This window comes from Mercurialis annua, linkage group LG7 (genome assembly GCF_937616625.2).
Source record: "Mercurialis annua linkage group LG7, ddMerAnnu1.2, whole genome shotgun sequence".
In the NCBI taxonomy this organism is placed as follows: domain Eukaryota; kingdom Viridiplantae; phylum Streptophyta; class Magnoliopsida; order Malpighiales; family Euphorbiaceae; genus Mercurialis; species Mercurialis annua.
This window is the reverse complement of record NC_065576.1, coordinates 49,399,673-49,415,454: the sequence shown is the minus strand read 5'-3', so window position 1 is coordinate 49,415,454 and position 15,782 is coordinate 49,399,673. Positions and strand designations below refer to the sequence as shown.

Here is a 15,782-nt window from a genome sequence, read left to right as displayed (position 1 = left end):
AACGCAGCGGAATTTCAAAAATTTATCTAAAAACCCAAAACAAGATCCATGTAATTCGAATTAAACAGAACAATTACTTACTTGTATGTCGAATTCAACAGCAATGTAGGAAGGAAGGAGGTGGTTCACTTTGGTGATACCTGGCCTCGGATCAGAAACGCCTCCAAAAGAACGCGTCCTCTACGAGTATCCACACGAACAGACCTTAGCCAAAACTAGTGCTTGTGTGCTAGCACTATTGCTTCACAAGCAATTTCGAATTTTAGTGATTTAGTGAATAATGAATTTCGTGATTCTCAAACCAACTGCTTAATGAGTATTTATAGTGATAAATAACACTAGGGTTTGAGACAAATTCGAATTTCAATCTCATTGCAATTCTACAAGTTTATGTTTATCAAAAACTCCTTTTTGATAATTATCCATATATATTAATTACTATATTTATTATCTTCCAAAAATAATAAATTAAGGAAAACACTTATCCTTAAATTTCGAATTAATATATATATTAATATATATATATTACGAATTATATATATATATATATATATATAATTAATCACTTAATCACATTGGGCTTTTACAACCCATAACTGTTTTGGGCCTGTTCTTAGTGTGCGACCCTGTAGGTTCATATAACGTTGGCAGTAGGCTCGAAATCCCTATTTCAGCCCACAAGTCATAAGTGGCCTCTAGCAAGATATTATGACTACCCAAGTTATATGAATATCGATAATCCGATTTAACCATTTACAATAATATTTTAATCCCTTTGTCTCTCGATATCCAGATTGAATATAAGGCATAGTTATGTCATCCTTATAACATTCAATCATTAGTTTCTTGACTCTAAGTAGACTGAAAATGATAACTTCTTATCAATTAGCATGGCCATGCATTTACTTCAGTCTATCTTCTTCAAGGGGCCCATAGATATCTTACTCAAATAAATGAGGGACAAATTCCTTCTCAGTCACTCACATTTCTCACATAGTTACTTTCATATCCAATGACAATCTATTCCATTATCCTGTTAAAGATAATGTAAGACTGTATCAAAATATGAAATAGCTATGTAGAAATCCATGATGATTTCAAGGTCAAAGGATTATACTAATAGAACTGTAATGAGAATTACTTATGACAGTGATCTATGTAGTATTCTCACAGTGGGTCATCCAGTGCCTTATTTCTCAAATAGCACCTATGATTTGACTTAATATCTCATATACATGATTAGTAAAACATAATCATCAGTCAACATCATACTAGTCTCAATGTTCTATTAAGACTAGGGATAGATGGTATATAATTCTTTTATTAAACCTAAGGGTTCTACTATCAAGTCACATACTCGATGACCTTAGAAAGAATTAACCATTCAAGTATTTTAATCATTAATATAAAATGATAAAAACTGCCAATCAATAAATAATAAAATGATAAAGTCAAAACATGGTCAAACATGATTGACCTAGTGCATATCACTAACATTATTTGTCTATTTAATATGTATTTTTTGTGTATTTTGAGATGTACCATTAAAATTGTATTTAATATGTATCATTTGTATTTAAGATGTACCATTAAAGTTGTATTTAATATGAAAAGAGTCGTGAAGTAAACTGTGTCTGTTTGAATAGTTTTGAGACACATAAATAATACTCCATATTAAAAATATAGCTTTGAGACACATAAATAATATATATATATACTATAATTTTGAAACACATAAATAATACATATTAATAATATATATATTTATTATTTTTATCAATGGTGATAGATTTGATGAAGGGAATAAATATTACTATTAGTTCTTTTTTTATATATCACATGTATATAAAGATGTTGTATTGTTATTATTTGATGCGTGAATTTTAATTAAAGCATGTGATACATATATTTTTTAATTTAATATATATTATACATACTGCTTATAGACATATAAATAATACATATTATTAATTTATTTATTTATTTATTTATTTACTTTTGTTTTAAAAATATGAAAAAATAATAATCAAATATATTTTCGATACATATCTGATACATAACAGATACATATCTGATACATAACAGATACATATCTGATACATGTTTGAATAGTTATGACAAACTGACGCGTGACTGACGCACGGTCCTGACGCGCGTGTCAGACGCGTTTCCTGACGCGTTTTTGACCCATTCTGACGCGTTTTTGACTTTTTTTTATTTGTTTTGGGTGTGGCATGTGTTGCATTCTCATTACAAAGGTATAAAATATAAAGTTTTAACTTTTTTAGGTGGTGATGTAATAATAGAGATGACTTAACATTTTTGTTATATTATTCCGTTTTGGCTTAATTACTTAAAAAAATTCACTTTATAATATTTTTTCGTTTATACCATGACCTAGGAAAAAGTTCATTTGTACCCTTTTTTTGATTTTTTGTTTTCAACTCTACCCTAAAGTACAAAATTGAATTTTTTTATCTAGAAAAAGCTTAAAATAATCCTTCATATTTTAACTTATTTGTATTTTTTTAAATAAATAAAAAGATGATATAACCTTTCTATTTAATTATTTTTAATATTTTCATCCTTTAATTAATTAAATTGTCAAAAAATAAAATTTTGGGGTACAGTTGAAAACGAAAAATTAAAAAAAGGTACAAATGAACTTTTTACTAGGTCAGGGTATAAACGGAAATTTTTTTCAAGGTGGGTTTTTTTTAAGTAATTAGGCCTTCCGTTTTTTTATATAGTTTTGTTATTTTCTCCTCCTTCTCTGGTTTTGAGCAACAATGGCCTGTCTTCACCTCAGTATTTGCTCTTTCAGACACAGACCAATTCAATGCAGTAACGAACGGCAGGCTTTGTTTAACCGGATTGCTCCTGTTTATGATAATGTAAGTGTCTTGGTTTTAGTTAATATGTTTTTAATGTCCCTTTTTTGTTTACATATGTTTTGGATTTTGTAAAAATACAGTTGAATGATGTGTTGAGTTTGGGCCAACATCGGATTTGGAAACGTATGGCTGTGTCTTGGACTGGGTAACATTTTCTTGTCCTTGTTTTTTCTTGAAAATGTTGTTTTTCTTAGCTTCTAAATGTGATTTTAATTTGCAAGAATTGGAATTTAATAGTGCTAAAATGGGAGATAATGTGTTGGACTTGTGCTGTGGAAGTGGGGATATTGCATTTCTCTTGTCTGAGAAAGTTGGCTCCAATGGCAAGGTAAAGTTGTTTTCTTGCTACTTTCTTGATCTGCAATTTTAATCAACAGTTGTGTTTTCTGGTTCCTGTGAAGTTCTAAGATGATACAAGTGAAAATTGTCATTTAATTTTCCTTAGAAATGATAATTGGAGTGTAGAAGTTATGAAATTAAGTTATGAGTGTTGTTCTAGTGATTTGGATTGGTGGATTTTGGAGTGAATGGATAGAGTCTGTTTGGAACCTGTGGTGTTGGTGTTATTCAATTAGCTGTGCTTCAATTGCTTCATGCAATGCTGTAGTAGAATGTGTCAATTCATGAGTTAGGCTAAAGCTCCTACAACATATGTGTAGCATGGAAATGGAAACATTTTACCGAAAATTGCCGAAATGGAAACGGCGAAACCGTATATTTAATAATAATAGATTATACTCTATAGACATAGAATTTCAGAGTTTCAATAGCATTTTCGAAAATGTAAAATTTAAAATATTTCTGTGCAACATAGTCTACTACTCTATATGCTAGCTATAGTGTAATATTTGTAGCTTTGTCTTAAACATTTTTTAATAATTTGTAGGTGACTGGTCTTGATTTCTCTAAGGAGCAGCTGTTAATTGCTTCATCTCGGCAAAAGTTGCGTGCAAGGGACTGCTACAAAAACATAGAGTGAGCATTGGTATATACCAATTAGGTGGTGGTTGGGGGGGGGGGGGGGGGGGGTGTGGTGGTGAGGGTTTACAGTGTAGGGAATGAGAAAAAAAAAATCATGACCAGATGTTCGTTCCATTTTTTACATATATGAATGCCAATTATTATAGCTCTAATATCCGTAGCTTCATCTGCTAAGACTAAGATTTGTTCACTTAACTAATTGCAGTTGGGTTGAGGGTGATGCAACCAACTTGCCATTTTCTGAATATCAATTTGACGCGGTTACAATGGGTTATGGACTACGGAATGTGATAGATAAATACCGGGCCATGCTGGAGATGTATCGAGTCCTCAAACCAGGTCTTGCTTTCAATTCCTCAGCCCGAATAAATATCTAACAAAGTGTTGGCTTGATAAATTTTCTCGTCCTTGCTTTTGTGTACAGGTGCAAAAGTATCTGTCCTTGATTTCAATAAGAGCACGCAGCCATTTGTTGCTTCATTTCAGGTATTTGGTTATGAAATAAAATGGCTTTGTCTTATTTTCCGCTTTTCACGTTTGAACTGACAGTCTGACACTTTGTTCATATGATATGTATTATGTAATGACTTCTTTGCTTGAAAAATGTCCTAATGTTGATTAGTAGTAAACATCAGTTTAATGATACTGTCCTGTCCTGTATATGACTAGAAACTTGTTTTTCAAATTTGTATTTGTCAGTTGATTAGATTATCAGCAGGCTTTAGAGTCCCATATCTATCTTTTCTCGAAGGCAGTACAAACTCAATTCTTTAAACGTTTCTTATCTAAAGGAATGGATGATCGACAATGTTGTTGTTCCTGTGGCATCTGGTTATGGCCTTGCAGAGGACTATGAGTACTTGAAGAGCTCAATCAAGGAATTTTTAACAGGTGTTTTTTTGCTCTAGCTTCTTGTACATATGTTGGTGTCTATGCTTCCAAATAATAAAAGGTGGAATGCCAGTAAGGCCCGTGTTCTATTAACAATTCACCTCAATTACATTTTTGCTAGATAATCCTCTTTAACCAATCTTTGCCAAAACAGTTACAAGAGCATATGATGCAATTATTTTTATCTGCTTTTGATACAGGGAAAGAGTTGGAGGAACTTGCTTTGGAAGCAGGATTTTCTACTGCCAGACATTACGTGATCGGCGGAGGCTTAATGGGGAATCTTGTCGCCACTCGTTAGATGACCGAAGCCTATCATTCTTCTGGGTTTCATTTTCTATATTAACGGTGACCTAAAAGCTTTCTAATTTGTTTTCAAGTTTTTCTTTGAAGTTACATCCACATTTATTGTGAGATAATGAGAAAATATAATATCGCAGTTTATCTGAGTCTCAGACAAGCTGAGATTCATTATTATAATCTCAAAATTTTCCATTGATTGATCAATTTACAGCATGCGATTTCATCGTAAACATTTTATAATTGGCATTGGGTACACTCAATTGCTATCTACATGTTCTCGATTGCGTATATGACCTGCAGTTCAAGTCAGGTGATGCTAACCGGAGATGTTTCTCTGGTTTTGCAAAGTATTAGCTCTCTTCAGCTCATCTCGGATAAAAGGAACTGTCCGCGACAGTTGCAATTGATGCTGAATGACCAGCATTAAGCGGGCGCCATGGGTCCTCACATGTATCAGTAAGTTCCATGGTTCTTTCATCTATGAACGGTGGATTACTTGGTGCAGGAAGGTTTTCCTCTGTCGTGAGCATCTGTAGCGCCTTCGCCATTGTCGGTCGTAGTGATGGAATTTCTTGTGTACATAGAAGTCCGATATGTACTACTCTGTAAACATCGTTCTTCACATTAATGTTGTGGTGGTTGTGCAACATAAGATTCGGATCATAAAGCTCTTCCACGATTCCTGCCTGAAATTGCTTCCAAGTCTTTTCCACAGAAGATAATATAAGTAAGCAAGTTCAGTAGCTTTTCATTCTTAAGATGATTTATAAACAGGAAAAAGAGACGAATTTTTTTTTCAAAGCGATGAATTTGTGAAACTTACGAGCGTGACTAGGCTGTCGGAGTATTCTGAGCCTTTGCTTCTGTTATTTTGCTTGCCTGTGACAATCTCTAACAGAAGCACACCAAAGCTGTAGACATCAACCTTTTCTGTTAGCTGACCATGAGCCAAGTACTCTGGAGCCATGTAGCCCCTGCAGATTTATATATTTGAATGTCATGACATTTCATAAAAGAACTACGAATTCAAAAATTTCTAAATATTTTTCGTTTTTTTTTTAATTCTAATCAAACTTTTCAATTTGTCAATTTTAACCTAATATAAGATTTGTCACAACTGTAAACCAAGTTCAGTCATTTGAACTATTTATGTGATTCTGCTAGTTATTGTCCCGTAAGCTAAATTAAATTCACTTAAATCAATTAGACGAACTTCAATACACTTGAAATAAATTATTTCAAATCATGCTATAACAAATAAAATTAGAAGTTTTAGTTAGAATTGATAAAAACAAGGTATTTGAATTTTTCGAGTCCTTAGATTTTCATAAATTACCCATAACGGCGGAAAAATAATAATACTCACAGTGTTCCTGCAATAGCAGTGCTGATATGACTCTTATCTTCTTGGAAAGACCTAGCCAAGCCAAAATCAGCAATTTTAGCACGGAATCTCGAATCCAATAAGATATTACTGGCCTTTATGTCTCTGTGAATGATCCTGATCTTGGAGTTCTCATGCAGGTAAACCAAACCTTCTGCTGTGCCAATAATGATATCATTTCTTTTCTCCCACGTCAATGCTTTGCCTTTGTTCTTATCTGTCACATTTATATGTTACTGAAAACATCATCAAAATGCAGCTCGAATTCGGTATCAAACACCGTATGACATGTTCGAAAATAAGCTTAAAAATCTAATGTTTTTTTTACCTAAGATGAATCTGTCGAGACTTGTGTTGGGCAGGAATTCATAAACAAGGAGACTTTCAGGTCCAGAACAACTACAACCCAGTAACCTGACCAGATTTTTGTGTTCCACACTGCTTATCATATTAACTTCATTGTAGAAATCTGCTGCTCTATGTCTGTTGTTGAAGAATAGTCTCTTCACTGCAATTTCTCTTCCGTCGGACAGAACACCCTGTAAGATGTATAGGAGATTTCAAATAATTCAGACTAATCCGCAAGTGCTTATGATTAGGGTTGTGCATTCGGTTTCAGCCAATCAAACCGAACCAAAATTTTGATTTTTTTGAATTTATTGGCAGATTATTCGATTTAGTTCGGTTTTTGCATACCTCTACTTATGATGATTCTTTAGGTACAGAAAGGTGAAACAAAGTAGAAAAAGTACCTTGTATACCGATCCAAATCCTCCCTGTCCAATCTTGTTTGCATCGGCAAAAGATTCTGTAGCCTTCTCAAGTGTAGAGTACTTAAAGTTCAAGCTACTGTCATGAAGAGTTTTGACTAATTTTTGTGCATCATTTGAACCTGTATGAACAAGACATTAGCATTCCATCACTGATCAGATAACTAACAGTAAACACCTAATCTTTGGAAACTACATCGGAAGAAAAGAATGCTGATGACTCCAGCAAGTTTGTGCGTAAAATCCCGCTTGCCTTCCCTAATTTTATGTAAATAACACAAATTTTCATTACCTCTTCGTTTCTTCTGTATATATCTGCGCTTCCACATATAAACTCCTGTAGTTGCTCCAACTGCTAAAACCACTAGTGAGCTGATAACAGAAATGACTATCACTATTATGCTCCCTGCAATTCATTATACTAAAATTAGGCTAATGTACCAACATATAGAAATTTAACTCCACCACAGACACTGAGACACATATTTCGCCTTACATCAAACACCTAATTGTTTACACGGAAATAAGAATAGAAGCGCACCAATAATTTTTATAAGAATATATAAATTTTTGGAGTTTCAGAAGCGTTTTTAAAAATGGAAACGAAGTATTAAAACGTATGATTGGACAAATTTCCGTGCAACATAGGTTAAAACCGTACTCAATGTATCAACTTTTCGTCGTGAGAAAATCTGATTACTTTACCTTCCGATCGTCCATTTCTTGTCTCTGGATTGAGAAAATCCCTATCCGAGTACCTCATAAAACACCCAGTATTCAATGCCCTCCCCTCCGACCAAGGCAAACATCCCGATACAGATGCAGTAGCATTCTCCAAGCATAAGCTGCACGAGCTCGCGTTCAATGTATTCCAACAATTAGCCAACACGTAAGCTGATTCGTTTGACCCTGGAACCGCGACTTGCACACGTCCATAGCCTTTATTACTCGGTGCACTTAAAACTGTACTCGAGAGAGCCCGCCTAACCGACTCCGTAAATGATGAACTCTTCCTTGTTGCATTTCCACACACAGCATGATCTCCAGGTCCTTTATACTCCTCATAAAAGCTGTAGTTTTCAGATCTCATGAAGCAACCGTCGAGAAAAATGCGACCCCCAGTATACGGATAGCATTGTGGTAGAACTGTACGTGCCTCAGCGTAGCATAATACACAGTCGAGCAAAGAGAGATCTCCGTAACATTGAGCAAGGCCGTAGTTTATATCAGGTCCCGAACCTGTAACTGCTACTCCGAACCCTGAAGCACGCATCTGATCACTGATGTTTTCCATTGTTGCAACAAAATTTGGAACATAGATTGTTGAATTATGCTCAAGTTGGTGACCGCATGAAACATTCACTTGTTCTGCCCTTGGATCCCCCACAACTCTTTCATTTATTAGTAAAAGTTGAAGAATGCAGAAGCAAAAGCATTGGTAGTAGACTAATTGGAATGCTTTCCTCATATTTATGGTTAGCTTGTACTGAGAGTGTGGTTTTAGTTAAGAGGCTGCCTGTTCATTTTGTTAGAAACAGAAGTGGTCAAAACCATTAAAATGTTGGTGGTTAAAGATAAAATAAAATCAAAAACAAAGAATTACAAGTGAAAAAAATGATGGACAAAATTTTACTATCAGCTTGAGATGCACAATTCGAGAAAAAGATTACTGAGAATACCAAGCTATGTTGCACAGAAACTTCTCTAATCCTACGTCGGCGTTTCATTTTTGTCTCTGAAAACACTTCCGAAACTCCAAAATGCTGTTTTTATAACCTATTCTGATAGAGGTTTATAATGTCGTTTCACTCTTTTCCGTTTCGGCATCTTTCCCATTCCAACATTTCCATTTCCGTGCTACATAGAACCCAGTTATGAACTTTCAGTAATCATCTCATTTTCCACATTTTGGCTGGCAATGACACAAAAAGTACACCTAAGCACTAATTTATCAAGTTCAATTCTTGGATTCTAATTGAAATCAAATGACTATATTGCTTACAAATATGAAGAATGAACTAAGAAAATAAATGCAAGATAACAATATTTGGAAAGGATATAATTAAATGGGGAAGCAATGCAGCCCCAAAAATTGACAATTTGAAAAGCAATGAACTAAAAGGTCCAACAATAACAAATACCAGTGGGCCATATGAAAGAAGTTGTAGAAATTTAGAATTGAAGATGTTCATACTCATCAACTTCTGAAAAATCTTCCACCTTTTTCTCTCACCCCACACAAATTCAGCCAACACAGCACAAAAAAACGACTCCTTTAATTAATTATCCAACACTCATATGGGACCAAGTGGTGCCCACACTCAGCCACCACCCACCTCATATTACGGTATTTGTTAAGCAAATTGTTATTTCAACGACCCCATGAACAGTTCCATTTATTATCAACATGATTCTAATATTACCGAACTAAAACTTAGATGTTAAAACCAGACTGTCTCTTTTAATTGTAGAACTAATCAAACTGCCACCACCATAGACACAAGCTTAAATTTACCAAAATGGAGTTTCTTTAATCACTTTCTATAATCTTTTACTAGTGAACACGGACACAGATACGGGAAAACAGAACACTTGGTCACAGACACACAGTGTTATTTTAAAGTTTCCTATGTAAAAAATGAAGTTTCGTATCCAAAACGTAAAGCCTCAGACATGTTCTCGAAACGGGAGATGTTGATTGAATGAAATGTCCGGTGCTACGTGGATCTTTTACGGTCGCTCTTATAATGCAAGTCACTAATTAATAACTTTACAGTTGAGATGAAAAGTAATGCACAATAAGAAGAGAAGATCATTGGATGATACCTTTTTTTTGAAGTTGAACCAAATTAAGAAAAGAAAAATAAATAGCAGCAGGATCAAGAAAGCTTAAGATGAGAGTTGAGTTCATACCTTTTTGTACATTTGATAATGGAAATACCCATGAAACTGCGAAGAGCAATACTGATATGAAGCTGTGTATTTGAAGCAGAATTGAGAGTAACAGAAAAAGGGTATAAAATACAGAGAAAAGTTGATACAAGTCAAAAAGTGAAGATTGGAACTTTCTGGGGGTTGAAAGAAAATAAAGAATTCAAAAGCAAAGATTCAACGAGCAGGGAAGTCATTTTTAAATGGGAAACACGCGGTTGGAACAAACTTGCTCCAGCCCGTATAGTCTTCGGTGGCAGGTTGGAGACGACTACTTTATTATTTATTTTTCTTGTTTAACCAGTTTTTCTACCAATCTTTCTAAATCAAAAATAAAGTACACATTTTATGCCTTCCGATTTAAAGATTTTTAAATGATTTTATTTTTCTTCCAAGACTAGATATTATTTCCTTTATTATTTTATTCTTGTACTATCATTTTCTTGTCATGATCATTTTAAAATATAATTAATTTAAATTTTTCATTCGAATGTACCTTTACATCAGCTATGACATGGAGTGCGTAAAAATATAATTATTAAAAATTGATTTCTTAATTCAGTTTGATTTACATTTTAAATTTTTAATAAGTTTTAGTATAAAGTATAAACCAAACTACAAAAATTAAGGGTTATTTAAAAATAAAAACTCCAACCTTTTTTAGCAATTTACTTTCAGATAACAAGAAACACTCTCTACTCTTTTATTAGACTGCAATGCAAGAATCATGACTGTTTTTATAGTTTTTTACAAAAGAATCAAGAAAATATTAATATATTAGCAGCAGAAGAAATGTTATGCTATTATGTCTAACTGTGATATTAACAAAAGGATCACTATTAACAGCTCTATTTCTAGTCAATCAAAACTTGAACCAGCTCATCGCGACCCGAATAAGCGGTACATCTCAATTAGTCCATGCAATGAGTTCATCTAGGCTCAATCCAGCTGTGTGTCATGTTATTTCCTGAAGACTCACAGTAAGAATCAGGATGAGAACCGGAAAATGGTTTGATCTCGGAATTATTGCCAGTACTAAGATTGAGAAAAGGCGGTTGCGTTGGCTGAGGAATTTCATGATTTCCAGCTAGCATTTTGACAACTATTGACATTGCCGGACGCAGTTCAGCAGAAGCTTGCACACAAAGTAAGCCTATTTGAAGGGTCCGCCATGCTTCCTCTTCATCAAAATTGCTGGATAAACTTGTATCGACTGCTTCACACAGGCTATCAGTTCCATATAGGTTCCAGACCTTTTTTCAGCAACATAAAGAAATGGTAAGAAATCTAATAATTAAACAAACAAAAACCCTAAACGCTAAACTCCATAGACTGTACTGGTAGGGACATAATGTGCAAATCTGATACAATTCAGGGAAAAGAATTACCATTTGCAAGATAGAACCTGAATCTTGAACAAAAGAATTGTTCTTCTTTCCGCTAACGACTTCTATCAGAAGAACTCCAAAACTGTAAACGTCTGCCTTCTCCGTTAGTTTGCCTCGGACAATGTATTCTGGTGCCATGTAACCTCTACAGCAGCAGACAACATTTAGAGAATATAATAGACATAAAAAGACTAATTACAGAACATGCTTGGACTTACAATGTGCCGGCAATTGCAGTGCTGATGTGAGTTTTATCTTCAGGAAATAATCTTGCAAGTCCAAAATCAGCAATCTTTGGCGTAAAATCCACGTCAAGTAACACATTGCTTAATTTAATATCTCTATGTATTATTCTCAACTCGGATTCTTCATGAAGATAAGCCAATCCCTCAGCAGTGCCTAATATGATCGCATACCTCATTTCCCACGTTAATGGCTGAACATTCTTTGCAGCTGAACGAAAATAACAGAAAATTTCATCGACGAAAAATACATGAAATGAAATGTTAAGTAAAACTTCAGAGGAAGAACTTAATTCTACCAGAAAAATAATCATGAAGACTTTGATTCGGTACGTATTCATAGACCAGAAGGCTTTCCGGGCCTGTAATGCTGCAACCGAGCAACTTCACTAGATTTTTATGCTCAATTCCACTAATCAAATTGACTTCATTAAAGAAATGATCCACCCATTGTCTTGTATTGAATAAGAGTCTCTTTATAGCAACAACTTTTCCATCCAGCAATATGCCCTGATCGGACAGTTGAAAACAAACGATGAACTAAGTCCGTGATCCCGTCGTAAAGAAATGAAATTGTTCGGACAGAGATTATCTTACCTTGTAAACAGAACCAGATCCTCCTTGACCAAGTTTATTAGAAAGGTGAAAGTAATTTGTGGCCTTCTCGAGAGATTCATATGTAAAATTGAGCTTTGAGTTGTTCACAATTCTTAGTAAAGCACCAAATTCCTTCCTTTCTGAGACAAGTTAGCACATCAAACTTTAAATTAATCCCTGAGATTAGAATATATAATTTCTAAGCACTCACTAAATTATACTTACGTCTCCTTTTTTCTGCAATTCTCTTATTCATAAAGAAATAAAGTGATGTGATAATGAATACAACAGCTACTGATGAAGATACAGAAGCCAGTATAACGGCCAAGTGACTGCTTCCTGCCAGCCAAATAACCAAAAAATTCATTAATATCGTCAAATAACCATTCAACCCAAAAGTTCAAACACATTCGACACTGCTATATACACAGAAACTTATCGAATCCTAAAGTTTGGTATTTCATTTCCGGGTTTCCGTCTCCGGAACAGTTCTAACACTCTAACACTCTATATTTATAACATATTCTTATGAAAAAACATATTTTTGCTATTTAATGTTTGAGAATTTCCATTTCCGCGGTAAATAGTCTGCACACGAATATCCATTCAACTCGAAACATGATTAACTAATCAACTCCAAATCTTTTGATCAGAGAAGCACTGATATCATATAAAAAATAACTAATCAACCCAGAAGTTCAACCTGATGCAACTCGGACTATGGTTTTATTATCTCTACCATAGATAAACTAGTTTGTAAACAATACATTAAAGGCAAAATGATTAAAACTTGAACTATCTGATCCATCAAATTAGCAAGTTGTGATAATCATATCCAAAACCATTACGAAGTTTCTTTCTTACATGGACTAATCAATAAACCAACATAAGTAGTCCAAAGATTCTGAATATAATTATCTCAATTCACAAAATTAACGGACGACGATATGAACATATAAAATCATTTTGCATATCAAATGAAGATCAAGATTCAAGAGTACCAAACTCACCTCCATCATCTACAACATTTGAAGGGCTAGAATTGTTATAAAACTTGTGAGTAGAATACCTCAAGTAACAGCCAGCATTCATCACCCTTCCCTCTTCTTTCGGAGTACAATTACCGATTTTCGACACAGCATTATCTAAACAACTCTCACACCCTCTACTATTCACCAATTCCCAACATTGAGCCAATCCATAAACAGAAACATTCCCTTTATTCATCAACCCAACAAAAAACCCATCATTTTTCAAAGCTTCAACACTCAAATTTCTCACTAACTCCATAGCATTATCACTAAAAACAGTCCTGTCTCCACCCTTAAAATCCCCACTAGCACACACAGTCCGGTCGTTCGGACCGCCTAGGGTTTCATTAAAGAAATTATAATCATCATACCTTAAAAAACATCCATCATAAAACAGTCTCCCTCCTCTTCTACCTAATTGGAACGGTAAGCATCTTAAAATTTGAGTTTTGCATTGAGCAATACAAAGATTGCAATCTGTTTGATCAAGATCTTTCATGCACTCACCGTATGTATAAACAGTGTTGTTACCAGTACCGTTAATTACTGCTCCATATCGTTGTCTAACGATTAACGGAGTTACAGAATCCATTGTCGCTAGAAAATTTGCTATGAAAATTTGCCTGTTTGGTACAGTTGCTGTTCTGTTTGTGCATACTAAAGCTGCCTCTGTCGCTCTTGGATCGGAAACAGAGAGTTTCACCATGCAAGAAACAAGAAAACTTAGTAAATAACAGTAAGTGGTGAAAGGGTTCATTTTTCCCTGACTGTTTTCTTGGAAACCAAACAGAAAAGGGAGAAAATTAAATTAAAAGGACATGAATTATGGTTTTGCAAATTTAATGGATCATTTAAGAAGAGTTGACCAAGAATAGTTAAAAAGCATGATCTTGACGCGTTTTAAGCAGTGAATGGAGTTAAGAAGGTTTGTTTGGATACCAAGAAAACAAAAAAGAAGCCATGAAAATGTGGATCAAAGTTGGTTTTGTTACAGGATGATTGATGACAACAGAAGAAGACGACATGTGAAGTTTGGATGTGGGACTAAGAGAGTCAAGATGAGGTTGTTGGGTAGGGTTAATAGTTGCGTTTTCAGTTTGATCTATTTGCTTTGACTTTCAACGTTTAATGTTGGGCGTAGACTTGACTTTAAAGACTCAGAATTTCGATTCTCATATAAGCTTCTCTCGTGTAAATGGGTAGGCTACAATGCCATGACCTGCAATAAGTTCAGCTACATTTTGATTTGAAGTCTATCCATCTTCTCCAATTATTACCAAAGTAGGCAGGGCATTGAGTTCAAAATAACGAGCTCATCTTTCACGAACATTGTGTCACGGACTTTGATTTTCTAACTAAAGATCCATACAGTACTAATGAACTTTTTTCGAATAAGTTACTAGTAAGCATCTTTCGAAGTCTGTACACAATTTAAGCGGAAGTAAAGATTGTAAGATGGTTAAAAATGTGAAAACTGCTATTGCTTGATGAAAGCAAAGATTACACATGAATCCACCTAAAATATTTTACAAATGATAGTGTGAGGCTATTTATACTCCTCCATCTCCTCAATAAATGACCTAGATTTATTTAATCTCATGGTTCCTAATCTACCTATAAAATATTCTACTCCTATCATCTATTTACACAACTCTAGATAGTTCTATTATATTTTTAGATTTAAGGAGGAAATTCCGGAGAATTCCAAAGTCGCTTGGGGAGGGAGTCTTCCAAATTCATACGGAGAGCCTTGTTGAGAGATTTAAGAAGAATAATCTAGAGAACTAAAAAAAGTAACCTCGTTGCGGTGCGAGAATTTTCTCTATCCGTAACATTCTTCCCCACTCAATCTACAGACATCCTCATCGCATCCTCTTTTGCATGTTTCGATTAGTCCATTGTCTTCCCGCAATTTGAGTTCGTGTTCGAACTCGTCCCGCTCGCGGGTGCTCTCTTCCATTTGCTAAAATCCTTCACGTAGCTTGGATGGGTGCCCCGTCTTAAAAGTGCGAGGTCGTGATGGCTTTCGGTGTTCTCTTCATCATTTCGCCCTTCCTCGGATCGTCCTTATCCACATTGTAAGGCCTTAATGAGCTCACACGAGACACCGATCGCATCTCCAAATGTGAAGGTAGCTTCAAGCGATATGCTACTTTTCCAGTCCGCTTCTTGATCGGGAATGGTCCCTCGTAGCTCCATGCTAGTCCCTCATCTACCTTCACATCCTTTCGGCTTTGATGAATAAGGAGTTTCACCATCACAAGGTCTCCATTCTCAAACTTTAAATGCCTCCATTTAGCATCGGCTCACCTCTTCTTCTACGCGGCTTTTGCTCCATATGTTCGCCCTTTGTCGGAACTCTTGTGCCAT

The 15,782-nt window shown here is 34.8% G+C and overlaps 3 protein-coding genes across 6 annotated transcripts; 1 reads left to right on the top strand and 2 right to left on the bottom strand.

The window, feature by feature from the left end:
- The first annotated feature begins 2,732 nt into the window (after positions 1 to 2,732).
- LOC126655519 (2-phytyl-1,4-beta-naphthoquinone methyltransferase, chloroplastic) lies at positions 2,733 to 5,273 on the top strand. Of its 2 annotated transcripts, XM_050349737.2 has the most exons (8): positions 2,737 to 2,894; positions 2,975 to 3,039; positions 3,132 to 3,222; positions 3,781 to 3,869; positions 4,081 to 4,214; positions 4,300 to 4,361; positions 4,667 to 4,766; positions 4,967 to 5,273. In XM_050349737.2, exons 1-8 carry the CDS (start codon positions 2,790 to 2,792, stop codon positions 5,065 to 5,067), a joined length of 747 nt encoding a protein of 248 aa, XP_050205694.1. In that variant the 5' UTR covers positions 2,737 to 2,789; the 3' UTR covers positions 5,068 to 5,273. The 2 variants fall into 2 exon arrangements, with proteins under 2 accessions (XP_050205695.1, XP_050205694.1); XM_050349738.2 differs by lacking the exons at positions 4,667 to 4,766; positions 4,967 to 5,273 and adding an exon at positions 4,575 to 4,660 and having other exon boundaries at positions 2,733 to 2,894.
- LOC126655517 (cysteine-rich receptor-like protein kinase 2) lies at positions 5,234 to 10,468 on the bottom strand. 3 transcript variants are annotated; one of them, XM_050349735.2, is made up of 9 exons: positions 10,137 to 10,468; positions 8,903 to 9,135; positions 7,929 to 8,739; positions 7,516 to 7,629; positions 7,206 to 7,345; positions 6,782 to 6,992; positions 6,436 to 6,670; positions 5,893 to 6,043; positions 5,234 to 5,773 (listed from the first exon to the last, which is right to left on the bottom strand). In XM_050349735.2, exons 3-9 carry the CDS (start codon positions 8,689 to 8,691, stop codon positions 5,435 to 5,437), a joined length of 1,953 nt encoding a protein of 650 aa, XP_050205692.1. In that variant the 5' UTR covers positions 8,692 to 8,739; positions 8,903 to 9,135; positions 10,137 to 10,468; the 3' UTR covers positions 5,234 to 5,434. The 3 variants fall into 3 exon arrangements, with proteins under 3 accessions (XP_050205692.1, XP_050205693.1, XP_050205691.1); XM_050349736.2 differs by having other exon boundaries at positions 8,903 to 9,080; XM_050349734.2 differs by lacking the exon at positions 8,903 to 9,135.
- Positions 10,469 to 10,833: 365 nt separating this feature from the next.
- On the bottom strand, positions 10,834 to 14,670 carry LOC126657415 (cysteine-rich receptor-like protein kinase 3). Its single transcript, XM_050352092.2, has 7 exons — positions 13,392 to 14,670; positions 12,607 to 12,720; positions 12,382 to 12,521; positions 12,084 to 12,294; positions 11,761 to 11,995; positions 11,543 to 11,687; positions 10,834 to 11,407 (listed from the first exon to the last, which is right to left on the bottom strand). The coding sequence occupies exons 1-7, from the start codon at positions 14,167 to 14,169 to the stop codon at positions 11,084 to 11,086; spliced, it is 1,947 nt and encodes a 648-aa protein (XP_050208049.1). The 5' UTR covers positions 14,170 to 14,670; the 3' UTR covers positions 10,834 to 11,083.
- Between the last annotated feature and the right edge of the window lie 1,112 nt (positions 14,671 to 15,782).